General features: G+C 48.3%; 1 protein-coding gene across 3 annotated transcripts in view; it reads right to left on the reverse strand.

Moving 5' to 3' along the window:
* Positions 1-18,267, reverse strand: part of ARHGEF3 (Rho guanine nucleotide exchange factor 3) — a 285,970-nt gene that overhangs the window by 248,695 nt on the left and 19,008 nt on the right. For all 3 annotated transcript variants that reach the window (XM_033132821.1, XM_033132820.1, XM_033132822.1), the window contains exon 2: positions 1,931-2,023. In XM_033132821.1, coding sequence (XP_032988712.1) covers positions 1,931-1,992 — 62 coding nt within the window. In that variant the 5' untranslated portion in view covers positions 1,993-2,023. The remainder of the gene's footprint in view (positions 1-1,930; positions 2,024-18,267) is intronic.

Genomic DNA, 18,267 nt, shown 5'->3' on the forward strand with positions numbered 1-18,267 from the left:
TATGCAAGAGTCCACATTCACATGCCGATTGGGGACAAACTCCACCACTCTCAACTCCGACCCTGTCCTCTGGGAAGACCACAGATGCAGAATAACAACTGAGTGTGATCAAGGCAACCGCAAACATGGCATGATGGCTCCACAGCTATGTCCGCAAGGAGGACTCATCACTCGGCAAGTGTGGGTCTGTCTGTCTGTCACTTAAAGTGAGAACGATGGCTAGGAGCTGGGCTCCACAGCAAGATAGAGTTTTTGTTGTTATTCTTTTTGTTGTTTGAGTCGGTGTTGAAAGAATTTCTGTCCTAACATTACCTAATGCCCATAACGGGGGGAACACCACAACTTCCTACCTTATCAGGCCATTGTGAGAATTAAATGAGATGAGTAAGCTAAGTGACCCACATAGAGCCTGATACTCACATTGGTGCCTTGAGGATGGTGATGGTGGTGGTGGTGGTGGTGGATAAAACAACCTGAAGTAGGGAAATCCAACCAAAGGCTCTTCACAACCACCTCGGGGATCAAGAGAGAAGCAGGTAATGCTGTGACAACCTCTCCTGGAAGAGCATACTTGGATTCTTTTCAGAAGGAAAAATGAAGTGGCACCCACTCCTGGGAAGGACCCGGGCTGCGCAGATGCTCTGGGACTCAGGATAGGTCATGGGGTCTTTGTAAGGACAGAGGCTGCCAGGGCCACTGGGAAATGAAACCAGGTAACAGAGAGACCAGAGAACTTCCCCAGAGTAAAGAGAAGGAGGAGGAAATTACAGTCATGGAGCAATACCCTTGTTCACCAGTAGTCCGGCAAAAATGAAAAAGCAAGAAGAATGGAGGTGCGGCAGAAGGGTCAGCAAACAGGACATCTGGTAGCCAGTTGACAAGTAGTGTTCTTTCGAGAACAATTTGAAAATATTTACTAATATCTCAAATGCATACACAGGATGACCCTACAGCTCCACTCTTCAGTAACCACCTAAGACAACTGTCCACCCATATACTCGGGAGGCATATACCAGAAAGTGCATCCCAACAGTGTAATAAGGGCACAAAACAGAACCTATCTACCCACCACCAACAGGAAAACAGCTGGATAAACAGGGAGATTCCCATACGATGGATACCCTATTTACTTTGCTGCAGCATAAAAACAAGATAGATTCACATTACTGTCTTGAAAATATTGTAAGACCTTATTAAATTGTTTTAAAAGGTTACAAAATAGATTGACAATCATAATATGACAGCCTGTATTTAATGAACAGAAAGAAAGAAAAAAGGAAGGAAAGAATGACTTTTTCTCTACGTATATAGGCATGTGGAAAAAGTTCTGGAAGGAAATGCACAAAAGTAGATCCCAGTGGCTACTTCTGGGAAAAGCAGGGGTGGGGTGAGGAGCTGGAAATAAAATTGGGGCAGAGGGTCAACAGAGACTTCCCTTTTATTTTTAACTAGGAAAATGTAACTGTGCATTTCTTGGGCATTAAAATTAATAATTTCTTCTTAAGGGAAAAAAAAGAGGAGATGGAAGGAAGAGGACGAGATGATGACTTGAAGTGTAAATGTAGCTGCCAAGAGTTAAGGGTCTGCCTTGGTTTCCTTTTAGGGAACTGGCTGCCCACAAAGTCTCGACACACATATCTGAGCATGTGTCCATAGTTTCTTCGAATGAGTATCCATAGTTTTTGGAATCAAATATTTAATTCTATCCCACATCAGTTCTAGTTATACTAATTCTTCTTTCTAAATCCTAGAAAAATTCCCTCAGACTTAACAAAGTGTCAGAAATGAGAGATATTAAAAGGGGACAGATGAAATTTGGCTATCTCCAAATTCTTGATAGCCCCCACTAACTTACACAGGCTTAGACGAAGTTCTCCATTTAACTGTTGCATGTAAAAATTTTTAATTTTAATTTTAATGATATTTTTACCTGTCCTTGTTTTCTTCCATTCTTCTGAAGACACAATGATTCATTACTGTGGAATTGTCCATATACACAGCATGGCAGGCTCAGATCTTCTTTCTGAAAAAGAAAAACAACCAATATTTATAACCTGGGTGCATTTATGTTATAAACACACAATGAGCTATACTAAATACATACAAGGGCAACATGTCAAAGGCTGCCCAGTGTCCAACAAAATTCATTCTCCCCTTCTTCCACAGTTATTCAAGTCTTATCAGGGACTTCATTTCCCAGGCATCCTTGCAGTTAGTTAGGTGCAGTCAAGTATTGGAGTTCCCAAAGGAATGTGAGAGGAAGTGATATGTGCCACTTCTCTATCTAGGTCTTAAGACATGGGCATACCTTGTCCACCTTTCCAACTAATTCCCACTGGAACTCATGCAGATGATGACAATGCTTTTGGAAATACAGTGGTACCTCGGTTTTCAAATGTAATCCGTTCCAGAAGTCCGTTTGAGTTCTGAAATGTTCGAAAACCGAGGCACAGTTTCCCCATAGAAAGTAATGCAAAATGATTAATCCATTCCAGACCTTTAAAATCAAACCCTAAAACTGCAAATTTAGCATGAATTTTACTATCTAATGATGCCATAGATCCATAAAATTTACAGTGTTCGTAAACCGAAATGTTTGTCAACAGAGACGTTCGAAACTGAAGTATGACTGTAATAGGACAACAAGATAGAAGGCACCTGGGCCTGTGATTGACTGCTTGGAACATGGCCACCTTCACACCTGGCACCAATACTACCATAGAGAGACACTTTTTCATTCTTTAAGTCACTGTTTTAGTGGGTCCTGTTTTTATGGCTAGTTAACTCCCATCCCAGTTGGCACTGTGATTAAATACAGTGGTACCTCTGTTTTCTAATGTAATTCATGAGTTCTGAAACGTTCTGAAAACAGCCAACAACTAGGCCTCAGGATCTTGTACTCAGCGGAAGCCGTGCGACATGTTCGACTTCTGAGTCGTGTTCTAAAACCAAAGCATTTACTTCTGGGTTTACAGCATTCATAAAACAAAATGTTCGTCAGTGGAGATGTTCGAAAACTGAGGTACCATTCTATTCTCACTGGCGCCCTTCTGAGGGTCGGTTTGGTTGTTTGGAGCTTGGGACATGGAGACAGGTGAGGCTAAACTATTCTTGGTCACAGTTTTGGTAAAAATAGCATGCACTTTCAAGTAGATGCACAATCAGTGTTTGATGGATGAAAAGGATGTGAAGACTTTTGGTGTGAAGACTCTCAAGAGCAGGGCACCTGGCACAGAGTTAGGGACACCGGGGTCCACAAGTATGAGTGGTGAGGCTCTCTTCAAAGAATGACTACGTGGAATGGTCAAATGTCATACAAGCATCCACGATACCTCACATTTAAGGACACAAGTCTATGTCCTTAGGAATGACAAAGATTAAGAGAGAGACACACGGAGAGAGACCGAGCTGGAGAGCGAGCATTCCGATGGGTGGAGGATTCCGCCCACTAGTCACTACTGAGCACTTGCCCAGGGTGAGTCTGAGACATAACCCTGAGGTTCCCTCTTCAGTCTCAGGTACTGCATTCCTCACCACCAGGATGTGGCTTTAGCATTAAAAGACAGATTTTCTTTCTACAATATGGCTCCAAACATAAACCAGCTACTTCATTTGGTATCAACCACAACACAGTCATTAGTTTCAATGCATCTAGAAGAACTGGTTTGGCAGACCATTTTGAGGGATGGTGTGCTGGTCTCCAACCTGGTGCCTCTGAGGCAAAAGGGAGTTCAGGGTAATTTTGAGACCCGTGATCTCCCATGCTGGTGTGGTCTTTAGTGCCCAGCTCCAATGCATCAGCTATTTTGACTGGTGAGCATCACAGCCCTGCTTAGCCAAATCTCCTCCTCCACCTGCTCCACCGTGGGTCTGGCAGGCTCCCACACCAAAACACCATTTGGATTAACTCTCAGATCCAGGTGAGCAGGACCAGATACCTGGGAGCCCTGACCACAAGGCACTGGAAAGACTCAAGGTTGAGGAGAATCACCAGCCACAGCCTCCAAGGCTGCTCTTTTAACTTGCAAAGAGCACACCGTGAGATATTTTTAGCATCTGGATCCCTGTCTGGGGCCACAGCTCCCCGAATTCCCTCAGAGCTTAGCTTCATCAGCTGAGCTATGCGCATTATGGAGGGCTAGAACAGGGCAAGAGGGAAGATGTGGATCTGGAAGGAAGACAGACGGAAGGGTAGTGGGAATTGAGCTCAAAATTCCAGAGGTGCCACTGCGTTCCCACCATGAAGGGAGAGCGCAAAAAGCAAGCAGCTCACACCACGGTTGCTTCTGCAGCTGTGAACACCTCAACCACAAGCCTGGAAGCCAGGTTTGCTCAATGTACCAAACTCTTCCACAGCCCAGTAACTGCTGCAAGGGGATTTGATACCTACATTCCAAAGAATGCCAACAACAGGACTCTCCTCAAAGCCACATTTCCTGAGAAGCTGTGAGAAGCCAGAGCCCGCCCTCCAATGGCTTATCACCTAGTTCTGGGTCAAGGTGTTAAGATTTTCCTTCCAGGTACTGGAGAAGGTGTTCTATAGACAGCCATCAATAAATCACTGCCTTTCAGCCTGTGGCCAGGGACAGGGATTTGGGGCACCTCTTTCTGTACCCTAGCACTGAGGGATGCCCAGGGATCCAGCACGGACATGGATTAGCTCATCCAATTCTCACATCCGTCGTAGGAGGCAGACACTGCCTCACTGAAGGAATCAAGAAACTGGGTACAAAGAGGTTACGGTTTATCAAAGGCCATACAGACAGCAAATGGTAAAGCCGAGACGAACCAGGCATTTATTCTGGGCATGTGTGTTCCTAACCATTGTATTTATAACGTGCGTGATAAAGCTCAGCAACAGTTGAATGAATGCATGAACAAAGGAACGAACGAATGAATGAACAAATACTTTCAAAAACGGTTTCAGGGCTGTGGGGAGACAGCGTCTCTATAAAGCCCTAGAGAGGTGGACCATGAGCCTGACCTTACCCACCCTGGATGCCAACCAAGTGGGTGACATTCTCAGACCCCTCTCAAGGCAGCCCCTCGGCCTCCTGAACACTGAATCTGGACCTGCCAACTCCCATAAAAGGAATTATGTGCTTAATACCATTGTCAGTAACCTGCCTCAGCACTGCCTATCTGTGGGCAGTAAACTCGAGGCTCTCACACAGAGACTCCACTCATCCACCCACAGCCCCACAGGGAAGGAGGGATCACACCCGTTTTACAGACGGCAACCCCAGAGCTCCAAGAGGCTGTGATGAGCTTACGGCCACAGCACTCAGGTGAGGGCAATTTTCAAACTCTGCGGGGCTGAGCGAATAGCACAGGCTTTCCCCCCACCTCACAATACCCACCGCTCATTCTGGTTAATCAGAAAGTTACAAAGGTAAGTGCTGCCCTAACTCTTCAGCCAGAAATTTCTGTAGTCAAGTTCATCAGTATTTCCTGTCCCAGTTACTCCCACAGAAGAGGAATTCTAATGCTCCCCAGCTAGAACCCCTGGCACCACCACCTCCTCATTCCTGTCCTCAGCTGGCTACATCAGCACTGACCGGCATCTGCTGAGCACCAACCTCCTGCAAGGTGTCCACTGGACGCCAAGTCCAGCCAAGTGTTCACTGAAAAATCACTCTTCTCAGGAAGCACCAAGTGTTGGTGAGGACGTGAAGCCAGCAGAGCTCTCACATCCTTCTGCTGGGAGGAGCATGCATTGGCCCAACCACCATGGAAGACTGGCAGTAACTACTCAACCTGCATTTGCTCCTAGGTACACAGTGCACCAAGAGACATTTTCTAGAATGTTCTCAGTAGTACTATGCATAACAGCCCTGTGTTAGTTTCCTACTGCTGTTGTAACAAGTTGCCACAAACTTAGTGGCCTAAAAGAGCACACATTTACCATCTTATAGGTCTAAAAGTCAGAAGCGGGTCTACAACGGGTCAGCAGGGCTGCATTTCTTCTGGACTCTCTGCAGGAGAATCTGTCTCTTTGCCTTTTCCAGCTTCTAGAGCTCACTGGCACTTCTTGGCTCTGGCCCCTTCCTCCGTTTCAGAGCCAACAATGTCACATCTTCAAATCTCTCCCTTCTCTCATCTTTGTTTCCACTGTCACACCTCATTCTCTGAACCGGACCCTCCTGCATTCCTCTAGTAAGGATCCTTGTGACTCCCTTGGGCCCAGCCAGGTAATTCAGGATCACCTCTCCACTCCAAGATCCTTAACTTTGCACGTAAGGTAACATAGTCACAGGCATTACCAGTGAACGGTACCCGTGACCAGGGATTAGGTCATGGATATCTTTTGGGGGGCCATTCTTTCACACACACCCCCTCCAGCCCCAAACCAGAAGTGACCCAAATGTTCAAACAGTAGAATGAATTAAATAATGGTGGTAATTCAAAGCAATGAGAACGGATGATCTAGAACTACGGATGACTTTTACAAGACGAGGCTGAGGCAACGACAGCAAACACAAGAGTGCTTGCTATGTACGAGTGAGTCTGCCTGCAGAAAAGGCAGAACCAAGTAAAACTACCCCACACTGTTAGCTGTCAGGATGGTGGGTATAGTGGGGGAGCAGTAGCTGGAAGAGGGCACGTGGGGGTCACTGGGGTTCAGGCAAGGTTCTGTTTCTTAACCTGGGTGCTGTTTCCACAGGTGTGTTCGGGTTGCGGCACTCCATCAATCTGGACAGTCATACGTGCCCTTTCCTATGGGCATGTTATGCTTCAATGAGAAGCTTGAAGACTTTCAGAACAACTATTTTGTCTCTTCAAAGGTTTCTCCATACTCCACCCAAGTTTTCAGTAATCCTCTCAGAAAATAAGGTTGCTGTGTATTTGTTTTCTATAAATCAATATAGCCACGCTAAATCTCCCAGCTTTGCATCCTACTATTTGAGGTCAATAGTTATGAAAGTACAATAAATGCATTTACATATAACTTAAGAAGAGGAGGAGGAGGAGGGAGAAGGAAGAGGAAGAGGAAGCCGAAGCAGCTGCTGCTTCTCTGCATCTCTCATCCCATTTCCACCCCAGAAGCATGCGTCACTTCGCTTCTGGATGAAGCAGATCCCAGCTGACCCCACAGCATGCCACACGCTGCCAGCGCCTGCCCACCAGACAGACCTGGAATGTTTCCGTGACATCTACCACACGGTTCTTCCTCTGTCTCTCCTTCATTCCTTTCACCCACCTGACATGTCCAGGGTGAATCCCACCTCCTCCCAGGAGCTTCCCCCAAACTTTTGTAGGACTTGCAATACAAACCACATCATTTGGACTTAACTGCTGTCATGTATTAATTGCCAATAGTATCAAGAGCCTTAGTGTAATTCCCCAAACAGACGGCAAACTCTCAAGAACAGAAATCAGCTCGTGCACATTCAGTTCTCCTGCTCCTAATTCTGACAGCATATGAACTTCTAATGCAGTCAGAAAACTACTAATAACAACAGCTTTTGCTGAGTACCTATCGTGCATCAGGTTCAGGGCTCCTCGCGTGTTATTTCATTTCCTCTTCTCCCACCCAGTGAGGTGGGTGCTATCACGATCCCTCCTTTGAACAGGAGAAAATTGAGACATAGAATGGCTAGTTAACTGGCCCAAGGTCCCGAAGTTCATCACACGAAAGATGGGATTTGAACCCACGATTCCAGAGTCTGTGCGCTTGACCCAGACCCCACTTTATAATGCCCCATCCAAATTGGGGGTGAGGCCTGTCATTGGTACTTAATAAACACTTTTTTGGGTGTGACATGCCTGATCACACCCCAAAAATCCAAAAACCCTCCACAAGTACACAAATAACAAATCAGGTTTTTCATCAAATGAGATCTTTTCAGTCTCAGAACTCAAAAAAGAACACACTCTCTGGAGAGATTTGCAGAAACTCCGCATGTCCCTTGCTCTGCATCACACTTGGCCTTCAGCAGGCTTTAGAGACCTGTATCAGTGAGCAACTGCCAGGGTTTGTCCTCCAGGCTTCTATCAGAATAGGGAGAGAGCTGGATACATATTTTCTGTCTGCCAATCTCAGGGCCAAAGCCAAAGTCAGAGTTGAAGGCTGACTGGACAACTGGGGCTGTGACCACAAAATCCCAAGCCATCTGCCTAGATGACCTCACCTTCACAACAGCCAAGAAACATGACCCATAGGCCTTGATTAAAAACAAGGCTACTGCCCCTGAAGGCTGCTGTGGCCACGAAACTGAACCAGAGATAATGACACTGGCACGGCCGCCATCGCGGGACATCAGGTGGTGGCCCATGATGCAGGTGGCCAGGTCAAGCCTGGACACTCCCTCCCCTGCAGGCCTGGCTCGAGGTCAGACCACACAGTGGGCTGGCCAGAGTGGACACAGCTGCCCATCTGTGCTCATTCTCGTCCTCCCACAGATCAGCTTGCAGTACCTACATGGGTACAGAGGGCAGTGCCTGCGCCCCAGGAGCGTGCAGACTATTAAGGAGACATTATTCTGAAACGGCTGCCGCTGAGGACGGACATGGGCTGGCTGGAGGTCAAGGCAGCCTGCAGTTACATCGGTACCACTGGCAGTGTTACAAGAACAAAAAAATGTGTGTATATGTTTTGGGGTTACTACAATTGTGTCCAAGTTTAAGAAAAACCACCGGTCATTACAGTCCAGTGTGATGACCGGTCATGGAGAGACGCACAGCTACGTCCGTCCGCCTGAGGGGACCAGGGACCGCTCTCACCTCAGTGGGTTGTGTGCCTCTGGGTTAAATGAGATAATGTACACCGAGTGTTTACACAAGCCGCCGTACTCAGTCAGGGGTGAGTACTATCTATTTTTATTTGTACTTCTAATCCATCCTTCCCAGAGGCCAGGTCCTGTGGAGGTCTTGGGTGCTTGCGGGGGAAAGAATTTGGAAATGAGGCACACCCTCTGAGGGATGTTTTGTCAACTCAACCGCTCACAGCCACAGGGCTTTCCCAGAGGCCCAGCCACACTCCTCCATCACCCCGATCCCACCTGTGTGCACGTGTGACACCCCAACTGTGAGCACAATGACACATACAATACTTGTTGAACAAAGGAACAAATTCAGCTAACTGCATTTCCGCTCTAATGAAGGATGATACAAACCTGCTACAGAATCAGGACACCGCGGAGGCCATCACCTGAAGAAATAAAGTGGCCCTCGCGGGGCACTGGCCACCCAAACTCACGGAAAAATGAGGCTCCAAGAAACAACACCCCACAGTGCCCACCCAAGCCTTTCTGTCGCTCTATCAAAGGAAGGTGTGTGCTGGGGACTGGTACTATATTTCTAGACACAATGTCAAGATGTCCCACAATGAAATGGATGCAAAAGGCTCACGCCATTGTCACACTTGCTCCAAAAAGTAGTGGGAACCCCACTCTCACCAGGCAGCCTGCGGGTTTGGCATTTGGCTCTCCACACGGCTTAATGACACGAAGCCAAGCTGAATGTGCCACAGTGGCAGGTAACGATCCAGTTCTCACTGCGTGTGTCAAGACTGGCGGTGGGGGCATGGCCTCCATCGTGTGCTCATCTGGGGAGGGCGGGAGCCCCGTCACAAGTCTCCGGTCTTCCCAGGGGAAGATCATATCCCTGTTTTATAACAAGGGTTCAGTGGGGATACCACCTTGAGGCTATCTGTCCTTAGGCCAAAGGGTGTTCTGATTGCAACCAGGGCCTCTCCTCTCCTATATGACTCATATGCTGGGATTCTTGGGGAACTTCTCATGTATAAAATAGTGCCAATGCAACAAAAAGTTTTTTAAAAAATCTTACTTTACACAAAAGCACTACCACCTGCCTGCCTCTCTCTAGGGCTCTCCAATGATGTCTTCAGCAGATACTCGGTTCATTTTTGTTGATAGACAGAGAACATGCGTATCCATTCGTGAAGGGCCCTGAGGTAGGAGGGAGTAAGACACACAGGTCAGAGCAGTGTGGAGTCTCCCGTTGGGGTTGCCTGACATAGGCGGATGCTGCCCAAGGAGAGTCCATCTGAGGGAGGGCACGCAGGCTGCCCAGAGCCACTGTCCTCCTCTCCTTTACCGCAGGCAGCATTTGACGGCAGCCTTCCTACGTGCCAGGCACCCTGCAGAGGGCTTCACATGCTGGATACCAGACAACACTCTCAGCAATCTTATGAGGCACGGACTCTTACTCCTCACAGATGAGGAAACTGAGGCACAGAGGAGTTCAAGTTGACTTGCCCAGGCTCACAGAGCTAGAGAATGGAAGAACCAGGGCATAAGCATAAAAAAAAAACAAAAAAAACCAATGATGCTTGTCCCCTCTCTCAAACAGAAGTCCAACGCATGTAAAATGGCCCTAGAAAAGGCCTCATACCAATTTTCCCAATTGGAAATAAAACCAGATTCCTTGGACAGGGAAAGTTTTTCTGACCTGATCATTCACCAACCAGTGCGTTTACTAAAATGACCTCAGAGAACTGACACACATCACATTCACTCATTCAGCTCAAGGACGGCAGTCCAATTTGCCTCGTCATCATTCAGGCCAAATGCTAAAGGACAGCATCCAAAATGTGCTTCAAAACACCTGCAAAAAGGTGAGCTTTCTTAAAAGCTGAACTATAAATAATGGTTCATGCAACTGTATGTAGCGAGTCACTCGGAGACAATTTAAAATGCACTGGACTTTGTGGGGCCCTAGTGAATGGAATGATGACCGAGACATGTCAAGAACCTACTCTACTCCCACCTTAAGTCACACAAGATCCCCATGAGATGTATATTATTATCCACACCTTACAGAGAAAGAAACAAACTCCAGCAGAAGCAGCTTAGCCAAGTTCCAGCAGCTAGAAGTGGATAATGGGGACTGAGAGCCGTGTGACCTCTGGGTCCAGGCCTCCAAACTTCCAATATCCCATAAGCTCTGGTACCTGAATACTCAAATATACACCCCAACTCCCCCACGAAACTCTCTAGCTAGATCTTAGCTCCATCTCTGTGCTCTGACACCAAGTGTCCGCTGAGAAACACCCTGCAAAGGGGAGGACCAACTGCAGCCTTCTGACCTGGGAGGGTGAATTTTAAAGTTAGTGGGAAAATCCTGCAGAGTCCAAAATTCCCCTGGAAAGCCCGTTAGGAACGTGCATCCCAGAGAGGGGCCCCCACCTCCCCTTGAGGAGCCCAATGCCACCCAGTGCTAGAGGAGGTGGGCTGTGTGTTCAACTGCACTCCAGGTAAAGACAGTGGTGGCGGCAGAGAGCACATACAGACCTGTAACTCTGACTCCCACAGGACTGCCCGACGCCAGTTGGGGCACGTGGGCTGTGGGGCCAACCGGCATGGGGGGGGGCACAGATTCACCACCCCCGATCTCCCACTCTCTCCAGAACATACACTCACATGGAACAGCAGCAGGATTAAACAATTGTTTCTTTTTCCTAAGAGCTTCTAGTTTAGTTTACACAAGTTTAATAAACGCAAGAGAGATGTGATTCCATGATACCATCATTCCACAATAACATGATTTTCCGTAGCTACTAACAAAATCTGCATTGTGAATTATAAAAACATTTACAATACAGACAACCACTGAAGCCTTGGGTCCTGCAGTAAGACTATTGGGACTCCGATTTGAAGCTTCAGGGGCTGGGATGCTGAGCAATCGGGAGGAGAAAAGAAGGGGGGAGCACTTCCAGAGAACGTGAAAATACCCAGTGAGGAACCAGTCCAGACCCACCCAGAAGGCAAGACTGTACAGGCACAGTGATCTCAAGAGGAGTCAAGTGGCCGCCACAGCCACAGTGACAAAGAAAGTGTGGGAGTGACGGTCACCCTAGAGGAGCCTCTGAGCCTCCACCCGCCTGCTCGCCCAGACACGCAGGGGCTGTGAGCCCCCAGCCCCGTCTCCGGGACCCCGGCACAGAGGCCCTCCAGGATTCCAGACCCTCCCCTCCTCTCCGAGAGGCACACACCCACAAGGCACACAGAAATGACAATGAGCAGTGAGCAACCTGGAGCACAGCCAGCCAAGTCACGTGTCCAGGAGTGGCCTCCCTCTGCCAGCTGCTGAACCTTCACCCACTGCTCAGGCAGAGGAGAATTAAGCAGGGAGGCACTTCTGACACTGTAATGGGCCCTCTAGCTAACTCAGGAGACTTACACATGTCAAGAGCAAGACTGCACCGTCTGCAAAACCCATCCAGAAATTTGCAGGGAGCAAGGAGGCAGGAGTGAAGGAGGACCCCTTCATTTGGTTACAATCATTCTTCTGTGTCCAGGGAGGAACGGACAATGGGAAGGGGCAGACGCTTCTGAAGGCAAAGTCCGGCACTTGAGCCCTGTTCTCTGCTGGGGTCAGAGCAGCTGGTCCTCATTACCTGCCTCCCAAGAGGCCAGCAGAGTGAATGAGACCACAAAGCACAGTGAATCTGGGGGCATGGGCCCCCAAGTTGATGGGGCATCAGCTGTGAGAAGGACACTTGCCCTGTGTAATCACTGGAGGCAGTGGAGGGACATTCAAGGTCAAAACAGCCAGGTATTTTCATTCCTGCTGACTGCGAGCGGGGCGCAGCTGCTGCCACTACCCAGAAACCCCGCGGGTGACCTGGCACCAAGAAAACCACCCTCACCCTGCAGGGCGGAACGTGTCAGGGCGTGTGGCTGAGGATAAGGGCCGTGCATTTCCATGACAGTGTCATAGGATGGCGGAGCCAGGAGGACCCACTGTCCTCAGGCCCAGAGTGTCCTAATGGGGAGGGGCACAGAGCCATCCCGCACAGCATCATGCTCAGCCCCCAGCTCACACCTGCTGAGTCAACTGTCAAGACCGGGCCTGAGAATTTCCACTTTAAAGACCCCTCTGAGGTGAATGAGGCAGCAAGCGCAGCACTGGGCTGCTCTGGACACTGGCCCAGTGCAGCCTGCTGGTTTACCTGTGGGAGGTCAAGGCCATAGAGCTGTTGATAGTTCATTCATTCCAGCAGCATTTAGGGGTCACCCATGTCCCAGCTCTGAGAAGACGTAGCTTCTGCCCTACAGGGAGCAGCAGGGTTCGCCTGGGAGCTCCTCAGCGGATGTCCAGGCTCTACCGCCAGTGATTCGGGTTCTGAGGGACTCAAAATCCAGCAGGAAAACAAAAGCAAGGCCTGACAAGAAGAGGAATCCAGACACGGATGACTAGGCAGGCAATTCCAGAAGAGAAGCTAGGTCTGGGGAGGCTGAGGGGTGGCTTTAAGGCAGACCTGCACTTACCCAGCACCCACTATGTGCCAGCCCTGGACTACAGTTAGCAGTTAGTATCACCACCACCCTGCAAGGAGGCTACGCAAATCCCATCCTACAGACGGCAGCAGGGAGGCTCAGGGTGCAGTGAGACATCCTGCCTGAGGACCCAATGCCAACAAGTACTGGGGCTGGGATTTGAACCCTCGGAGCACTTGTTCTTCGCACTATCATGCCTTCCTCCTCCGGACGCAGGACACCTCGATCCATCCTCTCTGTGAATCCAAGACCTGGGAGGTGTCCTTGACCCTTCTCACCTCTTATGTACAATCAGCAACGAAGGCCTCACCCTTCTCCCTCCACCTCCTTCTCTCCAACTCAACTGCTAACACCTCTTACCACCTCCATTATCACCTGAGGTATTTAACACACAAGTCCAATCAGCCAGGTCACTCCCCTAGCTCAGGCTCTTTAAGGGCTTCCCACAGGCCTAAAGATACAAACCTTCCTCCCAAATTTGACCTGGGAACTTCCCACAGTGTCCCCTCTGTTGCCACGCAGCTCTGAGGCCTTAGGACCTGAACCTGACAGGACTAGCAGAACTCAGTTGGGTCCCCAGCTGCCCCCAAAGGCAAGGCCACAGAGCGGGGCTGAGCCCCGGGGCACACAGTAGGGACACACACAGAACAATGGTCGATGGTCGCTGACTGACCATGGCGCTTTGCAGCTGGTCTGAGGCTCAAGTATGGTGGCAGCAAAAGGCCAGGGAGTCAGAACTGGGAAGGGAAGGTGGTGAACGCCACAGGAAGGAGCTAGGGCATGAGCCTGTGAGCCATGGCCGCCGGGCAGCCAGAGAGGCTCTCGGAAGCAGGGGAGTAACTCGACCAAATTCACAGTCACACACTATGGGTGGAAGTGTCCTTTTATCCCATCTCTTTGGAAGGCAATCTGCCAATAGCTACCAAAATTTTAAATCTGCATGTCCGGTGGCCCAGGAATGCCAAGTCTTATCAAAGATACGCCTTGTGACATCGTATTCTATTACCTGATAAAGAGAAAATGGCCAAACTGACCAGCTGGGGAATGAACTACAGCAGCCAGGTCCACGATCCCTCTTCCCAACCCTCGGAGCTGGGCACGTCTCAGAATTCATGTTTGCATTTAGAAGGGTAATTATGGCGTATGTACAGTATGTTATGTAAAACCCCAGCAGGGACAGGCCAGCATCCAGTCAAATACATAAATATTTCTGCAGCTGGGCATGTGACTATTTCTGCTACATACTATAAATAGTCTCCTGTTAAATTAGGTCAGGTTTAGTCATCAAAAGAGTTTGCATCAAACTTTTTTTAAAATGCCATTTCTTGACTCTGCAACTATGGATAAGGGATTGAGGGCCTGTGGTGACGGAATCATGAAAACAAGAAAGCCAATGAACATTTGCTGAGCCCTGACATGTGCTTTCCACACACTGACTCACTGGGCCCACGTGGGCACTGATGCACGTCTGCATACTCTCCACCAGCCCCACCAGCCCCACCAGCCCCACCACTGCTAACAACAACTGAGCACTGTGTGCCGGGCACTCTTCTAAGTGCTCTACATTAATTACCTCACTGGATCCACATAACAGCGCAAGGCGTGGTGCTGTTACTATTCTCACGTTGTCCAGATTTGCCCCTAATTTATCCTCTATCATCTAATGAAGAAATTGGAGCATGGAGGGGCAGAGAGACTTGCCCAACGCCACCGGCCAATGTGCTGGCCTTGTTCTCGTGCCTCTCAAACTCACATTCTGTGGTGCCTGAGCACGAGCTGCCACCTGTCCCTGGTACAACATCACACCTGAGCACCCAAGCATTTCGGCCTCCACTCCTAGCCCCTACACTTTTCTCATTTTCTCACTTAAAGTGGCTTAAAACTGTTACAGAACATGACAGTCCACAAAGACATAAATAAAATCCAAAGCACGCTGGCACTCAGATCCCCAAGCAGGATGCTCACACTGTCCCAGCTGCCAGCCCGTAGGCCTGGAAACGAAGCGTGTCCTTCTCCCGTCACAAAGACGCCGGCAAGAGCATCCGAGCACAGAGCGTGGCCATCTGGAGCCCAGACCATGCCCCAGGGCACCACGCTCCATTCAGCTTGCAGTTCTGCCCCAGCAGACCTCAGGCTGCCCTGGGCCTTGCACAGAACAGGCTTTAATTTGCTAAGGACCAGCCCAGGGCGTGGGTGCTGAGTGATGTGCCTGGGCAGACGGAGGCAGGTTCTACCTCCCCACTGGGTCCCCGCCAGCCACCACCATTTAATCCTCGGCTACATGTAAAGCTAGCCAACAGGCAGGCTCTGTCCCCTGACAGGTTGGAACGTTACAGGGACTCCAATGAGAGCAAACTCTGCAAGCACCAGCTAGACGCACCTTTCCTTGAAACAGCACAGAATTAGGGGAGGCCACCCTCCCTCGTTCCCTCCCAAGTACCGATCCTTGCTGCAGGGTAAGAATCTTGCCTGGGACGAATGGCAGCTATCGCTCTACTCGTACCCTGCAGGATGTGAAGGCGAGATGGGTGAGGACGAGGAGAAACCCACAGGAGCAATAGCCGCTGCCAGCACTTGGAGCCGGGAGAAGCTTCCTGCAGGGAAAACTCAGGCCTCTCACAGGCTCCATTCTCACTCCCCTCCAGCCTGCCCTGCCTTCTGACATGGTCTCGTTTCCCCAGCCTTCCCCCAAGGACTCTAGAAAAAGGCTACCATCCATTTTTCCTCAATGCATACATCAATAAAAGAGTTTGCAACATACATAAAGTACACGAATCTTAAGTGTACAATTCAATAATGGTTTCAGACATTTATCCCCCATGTAATCACCAACCAAATCAAAATATAAAACATCTCCAGCCCCTTAGATTTCCTCATGCCCCTCCCAATTCATGCCCTGCCCAAAGGGTCTTTTTCATTGATGAGTGTATATTCCATTGTGTGGATATACCACAATTTGCGTATCTATATGGCTATTGGCGGGCATTTAGATTCTTTCCTTTTTTTTCCGTAATTATGAATAAAGCTACTATGATTATTCATGTACAAGTCCTTGAGTGCTCATGTGCACTCATTTCTCTTGGGTATAAACCTCGGAGTAGAATGGCTGCAGCATAAGCAGGCATATGTTTCATTTTGGTAGACACTGCCAAAACGTTTTTCCAAAGCGGTTGTACCACTTCATATCCGACTAGCAGTACATGAGCGTTCCAGTTGCTGCTTATCTTCACTAACACATCTATAATCAGCGTTTTTCCTTTTAGCCGTTATAGGTAGATATATAGTGATATCTCATGTGGTTAAAAGTTGCATTTCTCTAATGACTACTCAGGTTAAGTACCTTCCCATATGCTGATTGGTCATCCAGAATCCTCTTTGGTGACTTGATGCTCAAGTCTTTTGTCTTATTTAAACTGGGTTGTCTGTTTCTTATTGGTTTATCGCTCTTTATATATTCTGGATATGAATTCTTTGTTGGACATATGTATTTCAAATATCTTCTCCCAGACTGCTTTTCCCTTTCTTAATGGTGTCTTTTGAAAAAAGTTCTTAATTTTAACCAAGTCCAATTTATAAACTTTTTCCTTTATGGTAACGTTATTTATATTTTATTTAAGAAACCTGTGCCTAGACTAATTTCATGCATTTATTTTTCTCTATTACCTTCTAAAAGTTCCATTGATTTACCTTCCACATTTAGGTCAACTCATCTGGAGGGTTTCTTTTGTGTTGTGTGTGGTATAAGGTAGGGGTGGGTTGGGTGTACTTTTGTCGTAACATTCTGTGATCTGTGACCATAAACCATATACACAACAAGGGTCGATCATCAATCTTCGTCACCCCCAGAGGAAGATGCAGCTTCCCAGACACCCCAATCCTTTACCTGGATCCTGCAGAAGCATCTAATTCCATATCACCTCCTGCAGCCCAACAGAATTCAGAGGTAAATGTCCCTATTGTTTGAGAGAATTTCTGGACATGAACCATATACAAAGCACTCTTATCTCATATGAAGCTTCCACAACTTCCCCTAAGTCCATTTTGACAATTGCACATGTGTCAAATTCTTTTAAAATGCAAAATGACTAAGTAGGGATATGTATAGGGACAACATAAGATAGCACCCAGCTGTCAGAGCTGCTGTATGCCCACGATCTGTATCTACAGGCTGGGAGTTAGGGAGGCCACAAGATACAACCAGACATGTCACCATGCTCACAGCGGGGGAAGAGTTCCATTTTTAAAATGGGGGAAGAGAAAGTAAACAGAGAGAAGCGTTCAGGAGGCCCTACACATGGAGAGGAGCTGGCCCTGAGAAGAGAAAGGCAAAAGCATTCTGGATGGGAGAAACAGCATACTCAAAAGCTGAGAAACGCGCGCGACTGGAATCTTGCTGGAGCATTCATGAGCCCAGAAAGCATGACAAGGGCTGGCAGGGCACATAGGTGAAGGTAAGTAGTAGTTTGGGTTTTTCTCTAAGCAGAAAGAATCAGAAGCCATTGGGGGATTATGCTAGATCCTGAGGCTGTAGAGCAGTCAGTGAACTGGTATACCTTGAAATGCTTCTATTACACCATGGTTCAAGCAGGCAAAGAAACATAAAGACCGCTTTGGGCCTTGACGTGCCCGTGCATGCACACACGCGCGCACACACACGACCCCTTGGTGTTACCTCAAGCTGAGGACTCTTACTTACGTAGTTCCTCCTCCGGTCCTGGGTGGAATGGGGTCTACACTGCAGATTTTTGCATCTCTGCTCGTGATTTCTCAGCACTATCACAGCTGTAATTTTACTTGCATTCATGTGACTATTTGATTAATATCTGTTTCCGGAGTGAGTCTGCTTGTTGACTTCAGAAAGGCAGAGTCTGAGCCTGTCTTGACCACCAAAGCCTCCCCAGCACCTAGCACGTGGCCTGGCCTAAGGTAAGTGTGTCATTTTACATATTTTAACGTTTCTGAAAGTGGAAGTTCAAATACATACAAACGTGGAAAGAATGTGCCCATCATACAACTTCAAGAG

Source organism: Rhinolophus ferrumequinum, chromosome 17, assembly GCF_004115265.2.
Source record: "Rhinolophus ferrumequinum isolate MPI-CBG mRhiFer1 chromosome 17, mRhiFer1_v1.p, whole genome shotgun sequence".
In the NCBI taxonomy this organism is placed as follows: domain Eukaryota; kingdom Metazoa; phylum Chordata; class Mammalia; order Chiroptera; family Rhinolophidae; genus Rhinolophus; species Rhinolophus ferrumequinum.